The 17,131-nt window shown below is 32.1% G+C and overlaps 1 protein-coding gene across 1 annotated transcript; it reads right to left on the bottom strand.

Annotated features, from left to right (window-relative positions):
* Positions 1–807: 807 nt before the first annotated feature.
* On the bottom strand, positions 808–15,465 carry LOC134254420 (UDP-glucuronic acid decarboxylase 1-like). Its single transcript, XM_062736944.1, has 12 exons — positions 15,316–15,465; positions 12,296–12,332; positions 12,040–12,129; positions 10,059–10,116; positions 9,390–9,570; positions 7,543–7,647; positions 7,024–7,083; positions 6,367–6,488; positions 5,990–6,109; positions 5,177–5,339; positions 1,584–1,687; positions 808–1,035 (listed from the first exon to the last, which is right to left on the bottom strand). Exons 1-12 carry the CDS (start codon positions 15,437–15,439, stop codon positions 937–939), a joined length of 1,263 nt encoding a protein of 420 aa, XP_062592928.1. The 5' UTR covers positions 15,440–15,465; the 3' UTR covers positions 808–936.
* Positions 15,466–17,131: the final 1,666 nt, after the last annotated feature.

The raw sequence follows: 17,131 nt of genomic DNA, 5'->3' as shown, positions 1-17,131 counted from the left end.
CCATTTTAAAGCACAAATGGTTGGAAAAAACCAGGGACAATCTTTTGTATCTATGAATCTTATGAAAATATCAGACAGGCAAGCTTGTCTTCCATGTTTTCTCAAGTGAAAAGTACAAGTATCTAAAATTTTATGAGTTCCCCTCAAAAATGATGAAATTCAATAAAATGTTAAATTTACATATACAGCTTGAATCAAAAATAATGCCTCCATATGAGTGACAAATTCTCAAGAGAGATAAGAAACAAGAAACAAACAAGCAAAAATAATACTGTATACAGGGTTATTTTCGCGCCTTTCGTCCTACCCTCATTTGGGCGAATTTAAAATGGGGCGAAATGAAATAATACGATATAATTTCTTTAATAAAACTCTGATTGGGCGAATTTAAAACGGGGCAAAATTGTTTGCAAGTGTGAAAGGGCGAAATTTAAATGGGGCGAAAATAACCCTGTATACAGTACAAGGATTAATTTAAGTTAGTTTAAATTTAAACTATAATCACAATTTTAACTGGGTTTTGATAAGTGACCACATTCTGCCATTACCATAGCCTGTCCTACATGAAAATAGACATACATTATGCTCAGGAATTTTAAATCAATTGAACATGAAAATGGAATGTATATTAACAAAGACGCAGCACAGATAAAAACATAAACACAGTTTCATATTTTTAGTTGAGCAGTGATGTAAAGAATTGAACAACCTAGAAAAATATACGCTAAAATAAAAAAATAACCGGTTCTTAATTCTGCTACACACTTAAACAGTAAAAGACGCTTATAGCAAACACAATGAGAATGAAACGACTCTCCAGTCAAAATGATTTTCATTTCCCATGGCCTTAATTTTTGGGAACTGAATGTCTGTAAGTTACTTGCAAAGTCATCCGTTCCTGGCACTTTCTTTTATATGCATCTATCCCTGTATATCTTAATTTGGAAAATGTAGATTTCTTTCACTGTGTCGTGTTCTCTTTAATTCATTTCTAAAATATTCTATTGTTTTCTTTATTCCTTCAATCATTGGCACCTGTAAAAAAAATAAGGTTTCATGATTTAAACAAAATTCAAGTTAAAAGATCCAAATTGTGCATCCAAGAAATTGCATCTGTAAGATCACAAACAGAGCTAGTTTCATTACCAAGCAAGCAGTATAAATAGTGTACTGTATCACTCAGGCCTAAAATAAAAATTAGTTTGTTTGCAGTTGCCTACCGACCCACTGAAAATGCACCCGACCCAAACTTTTTTTTAGCCATTTTGTAATTTTTTTTTTTTTTTTAATTTTTCAGATTATTAAAAATTGTTTCATTTTCAATTTTTGACTTTTGTTTTTATCTATCAGTGGTTTATAACAAGAGTGGATCTTACTCATGTTTAGTAGGCCAATGAAAACATGGAAAAGTTCTATTATTTGTTATTTAACAAAAATCTGAATTTTATTTTTCTTTCAAAAAAAAAAAAAAAAAAAAAAAAAAGGATGCCTACCTACCTACCCAGTCTGAAAATTATAGGTCGGCAACTGCAAACAAAGGATTTTTTAAGCTTGGCCTCATAGTAATTAAAGTACTTTCTTACCTGGGGTGACCATTTCAAATACTTCTTTGCCTTAGTTATGTCAGGTTTTCTTTTTCGTGGGTCATCTTGCATAGCGGGCTTATTGACAATCTGGCTGGATCCACCTTCAAAGGAAGAGAAGAAATTTGAGTACACTTTTAAATTAATCTTTTTTGTTCAATTTTATTCACTAGATTTAATAGTAATCAAAAAAATTCAATTGCTACGTCTTTGTTTACATCTGAAACAGTAACTGTGTTACAATAAATAAGGCCATAAAAAATTAATTTAATGGTTCTCAGGCCCTCCCTCATCTCTTCCAATGGTGCCTTGTTGACCCTTTTCATTGCAAAATCTAATAATAAAATCAAAACAACAAATCACCTCCCTCATCATTTTCTGAGGTTTTGTACGATGTAAAAAGCTGCCTCATCATGTTTTGGGGGAAATAAAAAGTTATTAAAAAAATGCCTCCTTCCTTTATCATATATCTTTTTAAAAAAAGCCTGAGAACCAAGGAATTAACTTTGCATGGTCTAAGTGTATTTATTTTACTGCATTAAAGTTCATCTAAAGTTAATTTTATGAACTAGAAGCCATTTTTATTTATTTTTTTTCAAACTCTTCTATGATATACAGCATAAAATGTAACCCATACGAGAAAGGGGAAATAACTCGAACAAAACAAAACTTTTTTAAAAGGGGAAACATGTTCGTTTTACAAGCCTGTGTTAACAATCAACTAGAGAAAATAATCATTTTTTTAAAGATGAACAGGATTTTTAAAAAACGTAATTCTTATGTAATAAAATGAGTAAATTATTAAATTACCGCATCATAGCAAGGCCAAAACTCGAAAAAAAAATTTAAGGAATTTCCTTAGTTTTCCTTAATTTGTAAAAACAAGTTTATCTTTTAAAAAGATAGGTGAGCTAGCGCCGTAGCATTTTTTAAACAGAAAGGAAGATCCATGATCATGTGATTTATTTTGCTGAACTCTTTAATTTTTATCAGGGCTGGAGAGTGATAAAGTTATTATTGTTCTGTGAGGCGCATTTTGTAGACACAAAGGTTAAGAAATAAGGGGGGAGGGTGACCTATTGGAGTTTTGGCGCAACAGAACATATATGACCTTTACTGGAGAGGGGGGGGGGGGGGGGGTGGCTCTATATAATATGAAGAAGATGCAGATTGAGACATTGCATGTATGAGCTGATTTAAAGAAGAGAATTTCGTGGAAATGTAGCGAAGAAAATACATGGAAGCTGAAAGGAATATAGAAAACAAGAGGCCCATGGGCCACATCACTCACCTGAGAATCTTTTGTCATATTGTTTTTTACCAGATTTCCCCCTTGTAATACATATTGTGACCCCACCCTATACCCCAATGATCGTAATTTACACAATTTGAAATCTACACTACCCAGGATGCTTCCACATAAGTTTCAGCTTTTCTGGCCCAGTGGTTCTTGAGAAGATGATTTTTAAAGATTTTTCCCATATATTTCTATGTAAAACTTTGATTTACCATTGTGGCCCCGCCCTACCCCCGGGGGTCATTATTTGAACAATTTAGAATCTACACTACCCCAGGGTGCTTCCACATCAGTTTCAGTTTTTCTGGCCCAGTGGGTCTTAAAGAGAAAATTTTCAAAGATTCGTCCTATATATCTCTATGTAAAACTTTGATTCCCCATTGTGGCCCCGCCCCACCCCCCGGGGGTCATGATTTGAACAATTTAGAATCTACACTACCCCAGGGTGCTTCCACATCAGTTTCAGCTTTTCTGGCCCAGTAGTTCTTGAGAAGATTTTCAAAGATTTTTCCTAAATATTTCTATGTAAAACTTTGATTCCCCATTCTGGCCCCGCCCCACCCCCGGGGGGTCATGATTTGAACAATTTAGAATTAACACAACCCAAGGGTGCTTCCACATCAGTTTCAGCTTTTCTGGCCCAGTGGTTCTTGAGAAGAAGATTTTCAAAGATTTTTCCTAAATATTTCTATGTAAAACTTTGATTCACCATTGTGGCCCCGCCCTACCCTCCAGGGTCATGCTTTGAACAATTTAGAATCTACACTACCCCAGGGTGCTTCCACATCAGTTTCAGCTTTTCTGGCCCAGTTGTTCTTGAGCAGAAGATTTTCAAAGATTTTTCCTAAATATTTCTATGTAAAACTTTGATTCACCCTTGTGGCCCAGCCCTACCCCCCAGGGTCATGTTTTAAACAATTTACAATCTACACTGCCCAACGATGCTTCCACATGAGTTTCAGCTTTTCTGGCCCAGTGGTTCTTGAGAAGAAGATTTTCAAAGATTTTTCCTATATATTTCTATGTAAAACTTTGATTCCCCATTGTAGCCCCGCCCCACCCCCGGGGGTCATGATTTGAACAATTTAGAATTTACACTACCCAAGGGTGCTTCCACATCAGTTTCAGCTTTTCTGGCCCAGTGGTTCTTGAGAAGAAGATTTTCAAAGATTTTTCCAATATATTTCTATGTAAAACTTTGATTCCCCATTGTGGCCCCGCCCAACCCCCGGGGGTCATGATTTGAACAATTTAGAATCTACACTATCCCAGGGTGCTTCCACATCAGTTTCAGCCTTATTGGCCCAGTGGTTCTTGAGAAGAAGATTTTTTAATGACCCCACCCTATTTTTGTCTTTTCTTGGTTATCTCCCCTTGCGAGGGGATATGTCCCTTCATTTTTACAATTTAAATTCCCCTTCACCCAAGGATGCTGTGTACCAAGTATGGTCAAAATAGGCCCAGTGGTTCTTGAGATGAAGTCGAAAATGTGAAAAGTTTACAGACGGACGGACAGACAGACAGACAGACGGACGGACGGACGACGGACAAAATGTGATCAGAAAAGCTCACTTGAGCCTTCGGCTCAGGTGAGCTAATAACTCAAAGTGTATGTCGTGTAAAGAGTCCAGAGAGTTTTGAAGTAGCTTAATTGGTCCTTTGGGTCATCTTTGTCAAGATATGTTAGGTTAAAAGCCATACACATCAGAATTTTTTAAACACAAATAGTGGATTTATTCGTTGTTTTTAGTGTAAATTCTTGCTTCTGTTTCTGGAATTTGTAAGATTGGCTGAATTGACCAATCAGAAATTAGAATCTATCTTTGGTTGTGCTCGGGAAGTACTGGCTCGGGCTTTTCCGTCAGCAAAAAAACCCCCAGAATTTGAAATATTATAAATATGAAGTTATCTTTAAAGTGTAAGTTACACAATAAATAAATAGTTATTTCATGCTACAACAAAATACAACGAAATTGTTATCATACGGTCTATCTGTAGTAGTTTTTCACAGTTTTCCCAGAATGTATGGCCATGGCGGCCGAGCATGCGTATTCAAGGAATTTGGACTAACGTAGTTGCTAGCGCTCGAGAGCGCTAGCAATAAGAAAAATATGTCATATGTGTGTGGAATTTTACGGGATATGACCCTCCTGTATTTTTCAAATCATTTTGGGAAAAAAATAAATTTGGGTCATTTTAATTGATTCTCCTTGCATGTATTAACTTGTTTGAAATAAATCTTAACCCTTAATTATCCTTAAGTTTTAACTTTATTGGAAATATGGTTTTCACCTACCAACTAGATCTTTAATGATAGTAGCAAAGTCCATGATAGTGTGTTCCTCAGGATTTCCTAAGTTGATTGGTTGGGAGTAATTAGAATTCATCAGCTTAATGAGACCATCTACCAGGTCTGAGACATACTGAAAGGACCGAGTCTGTTCTCCTGATCCATACACCTGTACATAAAAGAGTAGAAAACCTCAGTAAAAGTAGGCAGGAATAAAAGAATAAGAATAAGAGAAGAAAACCTCAGTAATTTAAAGTAGACAAAGAGACAGGAATAAAGCAGTAGAAAACTTCAGTACAAGTAGACAAAGAGAAAGAATTAAAAGATCACAAGAGTAGAAAACGTCAATATTTGTTTGAATAGATCTAGACCTAGAGAAAGGAATTTGATTTTTAGAAAAATCAAAACACTCCATATATAAAATAGAATGAAAAAAAAATAATAATAACAGTAGTATAAAATAATGACTGACAGAAAAATTTTCTCATTGAAAAAATTAAGAAAGGATCATTTTCAAACAGGATTCTTAAAATCAAGAGTGTTCCCAAATACTGTAAACCAACTTTTATTTCATGAGGACTTTATTTCGTGATTTACCGTGGGTAAACTACTTGGCGACGATTAATTTTCGTGATCAGGTCTCTTTGGATCTGTTTTTAATAGACACAGAGACTTTAAGGTCCGTTCACGGTGAGAAATATTGGCGATGACGAGGCTCTCGTAAACTTCGTGAATATTTCTCGCACGCAAATAAAAGTTGGTTAACAGTAGTCATGTTTTTCTGTAAATGAGGATTACTGTCTTTCATTCATTACTCACTGTAATATTCTGTCCCTGTAAAGCCTGTAGGATAAAGTTAGAAACCACACGTCCATCGTTCATGTGCATTCTGGGACCAAAAGTATTAAATATTCTGGCCACCCTTACTTGTACTCCATCCTAAAACATTGAATTGTAAGCCATTAATTACAAAATTTGACTTGTTAAGAATGAACTGAAAAGACTTGCATATTAAATGAGTTGAAAAAAATATGTTCCTCTAGCTGAAAGCATTCTTCCCTTTTTATAGTTAACTGTTATATGCTGGAGAAGATATGTTAAAGTCATGAGGGTTTCTTTTCAATGTCATACCCTTTCATGCTGAAATAAGTAATTTATATATAAAAAAAAAAAACAGACTCCAGTTAACAGTTTACCTGTTTTGCATACGCATAACACATGGTTTCAGCTACTCTTTTTCCCTCATCATAGCAGGCTCTAGGACCAATGGGGTTTACATGTCCCCAGTATTCCTCTGGCTGGGGGTGAACTTCTGGATCTACATGTATGTAAACAGACAAATTTAAGGGAAGCCAAATGCGAAACTTAGGGACAGGGTGTCACTTTTCAGTGAACAGTGGCTTTCCTACCTATGCATGACATAAACAACTGAAAAGAGTTTATTGATATTTCCTGGAAAGATTCAAAATGACAGGATTTACTTCATCCAAAATATTATTTAGCATAAAATAGCAATTTCAACAAAATTTGAAGCATTGTCATATTACTGTGTGAGCTCACTAGATCAGTAGATGGTTAAAAGGCACATTAAAACTCTACATGTTCTTCTGTTGATCTAGCTGACTTACTTAGATCATTAAATTTGCATGACCACTCTATTCCCAAAATCTGCTTTGCACAGAAGTATAAAATCCACATGTACAAAGTATGTTTTAATTTTAGAAAATACAAGAGATTTTGTCTGGAAAAGGGATGTGAAGTAGCTATAGGCAACTCATTTGGTACATTTGCCAAACTCATGTGTATGCTGTTTATAAATAATACATCCAAATTGTGTATAATGATGTACATACCACCGTATACTTCAGATGTGGAGGCCAATAGGAGCCTCCCTCTCACCCTCTTAGTTAAACCTACAATGTAACATAATACACATCTAAATTAGAAATTAAAAAAATTTAATATAAACATGACATTGTATTCTTTGAATAAAGGTAAATACATGTGAAAGAATGCATTGAATGACTTTCTGATGGAAAAGTCACGGGTGCACTAGGTGTATTATGTATTACTACCAGGGGCTAACTTTAGGCTAATACACATCCTGTTAAAGTCCTTCATATATGTACATGTTTTTTTTTCATACAGTTTGGATTGCTGATTAAGTTTATGATCTTACATATGAAACAAAAGAGTTTCTGCTGTTTATTTCTCTCAATACATTGGTTTACAAGTACCCTATCGTAAAAATATTTCCTCTTAAAAAAAAGCTAGTATTGAATGTAATTATAATTTGCAAAATAAATTATCTGGTGTTAGTTTTGAATGTCTTCACTGGGTTGTACATGTAGTTGATTATATTAAGTACCTACCCAACATGTTGTTGGTCCCTATGGTATTTGTTTTGATGGTCTTGACTGGGTTGTACATGTAGTTAGGGGGAGAAGCGGGTGAGGCCAGGTGATAAATCTGGTCCACTGAAAGAAATTTTAAATATTAATTTCAATGAAATGCATCCTTTTTTCCTCACAAAACAATTAATGCTGTAATAAATTTTATTTGCGACAACTTTATTTTGCGATTTAGCTGGGGTAAACTAGTTTGTGACGATTAATTTTTCGCGACCAAGCCTTTTTGGATCTGTTATTTATTTAAGGAATAACTGTACATGTAGTTGATTATATTGAGGTACTTCCCAGCTTGATCTAGGTAACTATTGTTTTAGTTTTGATGGTTTTCACTGGGTTTATGTATAATTATATTATCACACAAGCCAATCCATTGATCATCGATCTTCATGTATTAGTTTTGATGGTTTTCACTGGGTTGTACATGTAGTTGATTATATTGAGTACCTACCCAGCATGTTGTTGGTCCCTATGGTATTAGTTTTGATGGTTTTCACTGGGTTGTACATGGTTTTTTTTTTTTTGGAACCGCGCCAAAACATTCATGAGGAAATCAATTACATTTACAATTAGTAATTTTATCTCGGACAAAGACATTGGAAATGTAAATATAGACAAATAACACTTTATGGACCGGTTTGCAGCAAGAAATATTTGTGATGATGATGCTCTCGCGAACTTCACGAAAATTTCTCGCATGCAAATAAAAATAAGTTTACAGTAAGTTGTTCATAAAATTGGTTTCAAGGCAATGACCACAAAACATATCTTGGAAGAGTAAAGGTCTAAAATTAAAACATGTAAAAACCATTTTGAAAGTTTGATGGTATTGGCTTTTATTTTGGAATACTCAAAGCTGTAAGAAATGTTTAATGCAAAAAGGAAGTGTGTTTCAAAATAAGTTTTAGCTAGGAAAATATGCAATTTTTTGCATCATTTGAAGAAATCAAAATTCAAATGTTGTGTTTTATTATCCTTATTGTTTCATGTCTCTATTTCTTCAGGTATCTCCAAATTTTATTGGGGAGTCTGATCAAAATTGTAAAGTTTCATTAATAAAAGAATGGTTCTTATAGAAAAACAAAAAAAGAAAATGCTTCCATTGGAAGAATGGAAAACTTATAACAAAAACCCATATTCCAGGGATTAAGATGCTTTGGTAGTGGCCCAATTGGTAAAGCATCCTTTGATCCAACATCACTAAAAACAGCCCACCAGGCATTGTATACAAAAAGTCTGTAGTCTTTTTTTAAACTCTTAATTTATGGAGAAATCTTAAAGCCTTTTAAATCCTGGAAGCAGTTAGAGAAAAGACTGTCAATTAAAGTACCAGTGGTGTAATGGTAAATTAACCTGGCAGATATATTTATAAGAATGATGATAGTTTATGGACTTTACTTACCTTCTATAAATACCTGTTATACAATATCAACATTTAAATTTGTATTATACATATGCATCACAACAAACAAGGCTCATTGTGTTTCTATTGACAGTTACTGGTAAAATTTTGTCAATTAGTGTATGTGTGCTTAAAAATGCACGCTCCATTTTTTTAGCGGCTTTGGCACCGACAGTGATGCGCTAATTCATTGATACAGCTAAGAAATCATTTGTATAAACAATGTACGGCACACACACGTGAAGCACTAATTCATGAATACTCCAACAACTTTATACCAAAGTGTACTTTATATACATGTAAGGCATATAGTGATAGTCAACAAAATTTGAGTAAATTAAATTTTGAAATTATGACCCTGTAAAAAAGTGTACACCAATTTATGTACATGTACAGTGCATTCACTTACCTTCTATAAATAGTGTCTGCACAATATCATGATTTATTAACTCGAAGTTTTCGTGTCCAATCCAGTGTTCCACGTTCCGTTTCCTGCCGGTGAAGAAGTTGTCTACGACCGTGACCTCGTGACCTTCTAACATTAACCTGTCCACAAGGTGAGATCCAACAAAACCGGCACCTCCTGAGATCTAAATATAGAACTCTGATATCAATCAGAAAAGTTTGTTATAGACTTAAATTCAGAAATAAAATTATCTTGGTCATTATTTATTTAAGAAAGAATTTTAAAAATACTATTCAACATATTCTCCTTTTTTATTCTGAAATTTGGAATATAAACAGTGTTTACTAGAAGATTTCACTGTTATGAAAGTTGCATGCCATATATCATCTTCACTAGCCAAGGAATTCTGATGCTCTAATCTCCAGCTCATAAACTCCTCTTTTGAGGAGAGTAGCATATCAGAAATCCTTGGCTAGCAGAAAATGACTATGTAACAGTATTTGAAGTTCAATAGAATGCAAGGGCCAAGTTTGGAGTAAACCTATAATTTAACCTGAATAAGATTTTACTGTGACAACCTCAACAATTCAATCCTTTTGATACAGAGAGTTTTTTTGTCAGTCATGCTGAGTTTTTGATATTGAGATGTGACTTATATACCGGTATACATACCAAGATCCTTTTTCTATCTTTATAATTCAGGAATTTCACATCTGGATAAATCTTATTTCTGTATAATAAATTATAAAATTGTATAAAGATAAGAAATATATATAAAAAAAATCTTTTGAAAATATTAGCAGAATCAATATTGTCAGTTGCCTAACACAATGGAGATTTGTTTATCCACCATTAAATCATCATTTAGGCCTACATGTAGCTTGATTCTAAAGGATGAAAATAATAATTAGGATTTTGAATACATAAAATGGAAATAAATTGTACATGTAATATATATGTCATGCATGAAAAGAAAAGTGACCTGTTTAAAAGTTGTTTTTATTAAGCAAAGCTGGCTGTATTTTTAATATATTTTAATTATCAATTAAATGTTTTTATTTCTAGCTTTAATGGACATGCATTTTAATAAAATATTTATGAATGAAAATTTTGTGCAAATTCTACATAATATTTTTCCTTAGACTTTAATACAGGATTAATTTCACTTTATTAATTAAAAAGTTATTGTTAATAATTAAGGCACATTCCTAGACCAATGAACACATTCCTTTCCATAAATTTAACACAGTTTTATAGATATATATTAGTGTTTTTTCTTGGTTTATTTATGCACACCTTAAAGAAAGATTCAAAGTTAAAAAAAAATTCCAGAAAACATAATCAATTTGCTACAATCATTAACCAGTTGAAACAATTTAGCAATAGACAAATTTAATGCCCTTGGTATATGTTTCAAAATTTATAATTACCAAAAAAAAAAAAAGAAAAAAAAGAACAAAAAAACAACAGTTTAAATGAGAATTTATTCTGATCACCATCTTTGCTAGCCAAAGGAGAGAAGGTCAAAAAAGGTGTTGCAAAAATATAGTGATCTATAGAATATCATGATTACATTATACAGTTGAAATACAGTTTATTTCTTTTTCAATTTTTTCTTTAATATAATCAGTTATAAACTGAATTTTTGACAAAGATCATTTAATACTGGTGACAGATTGAACTACAAGTAATTTTAATATATTATAGTAAGCAAAGACTGACTTATAAAGGCAATAAAGAAAAAGTTGCTTAATTAGAAGCCATTCGATCCATTGATCAGTGATATAGACTTACCTATGACCTTCATTACTGTATTATCAATTTAAAAAATTAACATGAATGAATTTAATTAAATTTCTTCATGTATTTAAACTTGGTGTCTAAAAAGACCATATATACATTTAATTTTTTTTGTAAAAATATCTCCAAGTTGGCAAATGAAAGGGCAAAAATAAATCTGTAAAAAGATATATTATTTCTGTCATCATGTTTCAAAAAATGCATAGGCACGTCCATAACTAATGCACTTTGCCCATGGCAAGTGCATTACAGTAAATAATTGAGAAATCCAAACCCTTCTGAATCATATCGCTCTGAATAAATCTTGACACATCTGCATGGCTAATTTCATTCAATTTATACTTGTAAAACAATCACAACATTTCAAGTAGGCGGCATATGAATTCAAATAAATACCACTTCCCGACTTCCAAAATTTATCCATGCATACAATAATGTGCATGTATGTGAATAAATAATATTGTGTCCCATGTTGTAGACTTTTAAAATTTATTTTCTGAAGTCAAAGCTTAAAAGCATGTACACATCATACACATTTATTCAAATTGGTCTATCCTGTATCTGTTTTTGCTGTTTGATCAATCAAAAGACTCCATTCGGTTTTTATCTACACGAGCTGTTACATGTACTTTATAATATTTAATAACATCTTGCTAGTAAGATATCCATGTATATCTCTGGGAAATAATCAATCTCTAATCAATATCAAACTGAAATGTTTTTAAAATATCTTTAAAAGCAAAAAATAAAACAAGATTTTATTTTTTACTCAGGGTTAGGGTACACTACTTGAATGACCTAGCTAAGTATCAATAATAAATTAAAAATGTGCTTTGTTGTGTGTTATACATACTGTTTTTCCAGCTGACTGATGCGTTTCTTCAGGGCAGTGATTTCATCGTATATTTCACTATGTCCTGTACCATTGAGGAGGCTCGTAAAACTGAAATTATTACAATGTTTTAAAATAAGAGTTAAGGAATAGAAAATACCCTTGTAACTATAGCTATTTAAGGCACAACAATTCCAAGACATTTGAATGCTAATATAAGGAACAGATGACGTAATTTTGAAATACCAGTAATAAAATTTATTTAATATATACTTACTCTGTTTTTGTAGAGTTGGAAAACCCAATGAACCATACTGAAAAAAATTAGTACAAAATATCTGATTACATAAAAAAATATAAATATCACATTTTACAATGAAAAATACTGTCAAACATGTTAAATGTGATGATAAAAGGTCAAGATTACATGTTTCATAGGCTTCAAACTCAAAATCAATGTCCAAAATCTTATGCCCTGTTCACACGACGAGTTTAATTCGCAATAAATTAATGCGAAGTAAACTAATGCGAATCAAACTATGCGAATTAAATTGCATCCACACGACATCTAATGCGAATTAAACTAATGCGAATTAAAATTCTACTTCTTCGGCCAAGCGTCAGAAAGGCTATTATGGTTTTCGTAAGGAGCAGATGCATTTGACATAATGTTACAATGTCTGTGCACACATTTTAGTGATTAACACAATTTTTCTTAGTTTTTCAATAATACTTTTTCAAAAATAGCACGTCAAATACTAGAGGTGCGCAATGTTACCGGTATATTGGTATATCGCGGTAATTCCCATGGCGACAATATATCGCGATATAAAAGTCGGATACCGGTATTTTACGATATATATGAATATATAAAACAATTTTGAATTGTAAGAAAATGTTGAAATAAAGTGTTTATCTTGTCAACAACACCACAGGCATATTTATTCGTGTCAAATAACAACACCGGATGTCCGAAGTTTCACACTAACACAATTAAGGGTCCGGGTATGGTTTGATCTTTGAAATTCCGAAAATCTATATTCTCAAAATGTGACGTTAATATTCTATTTACTTTAATACTTCCATTCTCAATAAAATTATATTTATTCAAAAGATTATTCTATCACACTGTTTAACAACTCTGGTTTTCTGATCTCTTTCTCTATATTATGTCATAATATAGTACGTATAACAAGTATAATAAAAGTACGTTTGGGTTTTAGTTTCTAGTGTGTTAAAATGGCCGAAGAGTTCGAGGTTGTGAAGAACTCAAAGGCTAAAGCTGCCGTTTGGCAAAGCAATTCACAAATTTTAACGTTTATTTGAATTTTATTTACAGTAAAGTGGTCTGTAAGTAGTTGTTGTGTCATATTTTTCTATTTAACAGTAAAGAGTTCTTTTAAAATATATAAATTAAGTACAATTTATTAGTTTTTATTCACATTTATTAATATAAATATAACTGCAATATACTGCAATATTCGAGTAAAATATTTAAGAAATGAATTTAATTTTTGAAGATTCATGAGGTTATGAACTACGACGCTTCACGCCGGCATATTTCATGAAGCGCGTTAGCGCTTCATGATAAATATGCCGGCGTGAAGCGTTGTAGTTCATATACCTTATGAATCTTCAAAAAATTAAATTCATTTCTTATATTTACATTATTTTTCTGATAACTTGCCATAGATTTACGCCGTTCAACTGTCATTTTTAAAACAAAACAGTGTGCACTATATTTTTTTTGATTTTTTGACGTCAAGAGCGGCATTATGACGTAACAATGGAGATATTCATGCTTATTCGTGATACATACCTAATGTAGTTCATGAGAAAATATACTGCATTTTATTTTGTAAAGAACTATAGGGGAAATTTATTGGAAATGTAAATATTGCAATATGGTTTTTACCCGCAATACCCAACTCTATCAAATACTTATTTTTTAACCACGGACATATAGCATTTGACCTAATTTTGCCATTACGCATGCCTCAACATTTAATTCGAATTAGCTTTGCTTAGCGTTCACACGGAGCTAATGCGAAGAAATTTAATTCGCAGTAAACTAATTAGAATTAAACTAATTCGCATTAAATTCTCCGTGTGAACACTAAGCGAAGCTAATTCGCAGTAGCTTTACGTTTAATTCGAATTAAACTCTCCGTGTGAACAGGGCATTAATATACATGCTTTAAGGAAAGGGATATAACTTTTTTTAAAAAGTAGGTCTTCAACATCACGAGTTATTGTCAGTTCATGTTTGACCTTCACACCTGTCCACTGGCTCAAGACTGAAAATATCCAGAAAGGAACAAAACTGCCTGAAATGCTAATCTAGATGATTGAGGTCATATGCAAAAAGAAACCATGCAGAGACAAGTCAGTAGACATTCCAGAAAATTTAAAATGGGGAGGTATACATACTTGTACTCGTATCTAAAGGTAATATCTTTTTCCCTAGTTAATTATGTATGATTATTTTTTTTGTTCCTTTAGGGTAAATTGACCGCCCATGATGTCACGTTATGGCATCGCAGACAACGTTTGCACTCCTTGTATTATTATTATAGGTATTACGTATTTTTTTATTTACTGAAAATTTCGATCAAATTGATAGGTAAGCCAACTTCTGTAATGCAACTGACATCTACATATGATATCATGTGATGTCAGAGTCTAGCCAGGCACACCAAATGTTTGAAGACCCAGGTCTAATAGTACACCGTCACCGTGGCTGAAAAGGTTAATTATCAGCACTTGTCCGCACCATCAGCATATTATAAGAGAAAAATGTAGGTACTAATATTATATGCAACAAAATCTAATACTGCATATTTCCACTGATACAATTTCATAAATTTTAATGACCCCTTTGCTCATACATTTACACCAACTTATACGAGTTATAGAATTGTTTCAAAATCTTTACATTTCAATGATTTCAGAATCAGTTGGGAAAACAACTTAACAAGCAATGATCCCTAGCTAATGCATATATATAAAAAATACATATATGTCATGCACTAATGCACACATCAAAGTTAACCCCAGGTGCATTACCTGAGGATGTGCCTTGTGAACTCTGGATCATGTCAATCATTATCAAATGATTAGATTATCAATATTCAGATTATGATACACTCTAATACAAGCTTTAAAACATTAATTATCATTTATACATTTCAAAAAGTAAAGTTCATTAGCACGTATATATATGTATGAATCCAGCTAATATCCGCGGGGTAAGAAACGCAGGTTTGATAGATCAAAAGATAAGTAACGTTTACATACCTAATACGCAAATGACACCACCACATAAAATTAATATGGACTTCATTCTTAATTTTTTCATAGGAAGTATCCTTGAACAATTCGATAATCCATATTGTGATGTCTGATTGGATCTTGGTATCATGGAGAAAACATGAGGCTTCGCAGCTGAGACCGACAGAGGAGGATTCGGATCGTCGATCAACCAGGAAGTAAACAGTGACGTGGCAAACTACAAAAAAGATTCGAGCAAACCGAATATTTCCGAGCTTTTAAATCTGTGTTTCTCTGCAGAATATTTCATGAATAATAATTTTATCCAGAGGATTAACTTTCAGTTTTGTAAGAATTATCTGTGTTGCTGCCAATGCATAAATTAACCTATTTATTAAAAGAATGCGTTAATAAACCCCAAACACTTCTTATTAAACTTTCGCGCCAAAATGTCGTATCATAGATGGCAGTGTTTTAAAGTAACTCTCCCCGTTCAACGTATAATGACCTGATCAAGAATGACCTGATGGATTTATCCTAAGTAAATTATCTTGCATATAATTGTTTGATTTATTTTGAATTTGACTTGTACATGTAATATAGTTTTAGAAAACTAAAATATAAATAATTTTTGTAAATTACTGAAATCTTTTACCAATTTCTGAAAATATTGACTTTGCCGTGACTTGATATTTTTAATTTCTTTGACCTGATATTTCTCTTCTGAAAACTTATACTTTTGAATGAATTAATATACCGGTACTTCGTTAATCATTTTTGTCTAACACAAAAACTTGAATAAGTTATACAATGAATGAACATGTAATGAACGTATATAAAACAAACTTGTTTGTGCTAAATTTTGATTTGATTTCTTCCCCCTCAAGACTTTAAGTCATTAGTGCAACAATTTAATTGCATGAGAACCACCTGAGTTCTAAGTTGTTAGAACTTGTGTCGAAACATTTTGTGTAATCTTTATTACAATTAAAGACGTTCGTTAAAATCAATAATTTTACAATGACATGATATTTTTGGGAAATATTTTTCTATAATTAAATATTTGAATGATCGACACTATGGATCTAATGATCTGATAAATCTTGTATGGATAGCATGATCTCAAAGAAATATAACATATTTACAGGTTTGTGAGATAAAAATTGGGTTTTAAGTAATTATATACACATTCATTCATTCATGCATTTATCTTTTTTTTTTAAATAAAAAAATATTTAGCTTTATATTTACTGTATATATGGAGCAAATATGTAATGTTTTTTATTTATAATGACACATAGGGAATTTAATTCAATTAACTATTCAGATATGACCTTATTCATCTCAATTTCTGCTGTTTAAAGAATGAATGTATAGATATAAATTAGCAAATGTATTTAAAATCTAATAAGAATTTAATAATAATAAAATAACATAAACAAAACACATTAATTAAAAATAAATATTTTGTCATCTTCCATACAATGTATAATATTTAATTTTTGTTGTGTTTTTCAATTTATTTAAAGACTTATAAATTAAATTTCTATTTTTGAACCCTTGCTTGTTTTTTTTTTTTTTTTAATTTAATTTATTTTTATTTTAAGTGACCTAAGGGAATAATGCATTAAAATTCATTATAGTGTCAAAGAGACACTGCCCCCTTGTTTGTACATGTGTATATCCCCTATATACCCAATTAATCCCCTGGATATGGCTTCCGTATGTCACCTGTGTAATCACAGTCAACATGGTAAACCAAGACTCGTGTGAATTGATAAACAAACACAAAACACATTTAACTTTGTTAATTATGACATACATGTGTAAAATACAGAAAATG

This window comes from Saccostrea cucullata, unplaced genomic scaffold (genome assembly GCF_032062105.1).
Source record: "Saccostrea cucullata isolate Sc308-1 unplaced genomic scaffold, CSIRO_AGI_Scuc_v1 ctg1275, whole genome shotgun sequence".
Taxonomy (NCBI): domain Eukaryota; kingdom Metazoa; phylum Mollusca; class Bivalvia; order Ostreida; family Ostreidae; genus Saccostrea; species Saccostrea cuccullata.
The sequence above is the reverse complement of the archived record's forward strand: the minus strand, read 5'-3'. Positions and strand labels throughout refer to the sequence as shown.

Bases quoted from the DNA above. Each gene is read 5' to 3' on its own strand.
- LOC134254420 (XM_062736944.1), bottom strand. From the start codon at position 15,439: ATGATACCAAGATCCAATCAGACATCACAATATGGATTATCGAATTGT. The intron at 6,110-6,366 runs GTAAACTGTTAA...TCAATGTTTTAG, and splicing joins GTTATGCGTATGCAAAACAG to GATGGAGTACAAGTAAGGGT. The intron at 1,688-5,176 runs GTAGGTGAAAAC...CTTCCTTTGAAG, and splicing joins TATCATTAAAGATCTAGTTG to GTGGATCCAGCCAGATTGTC.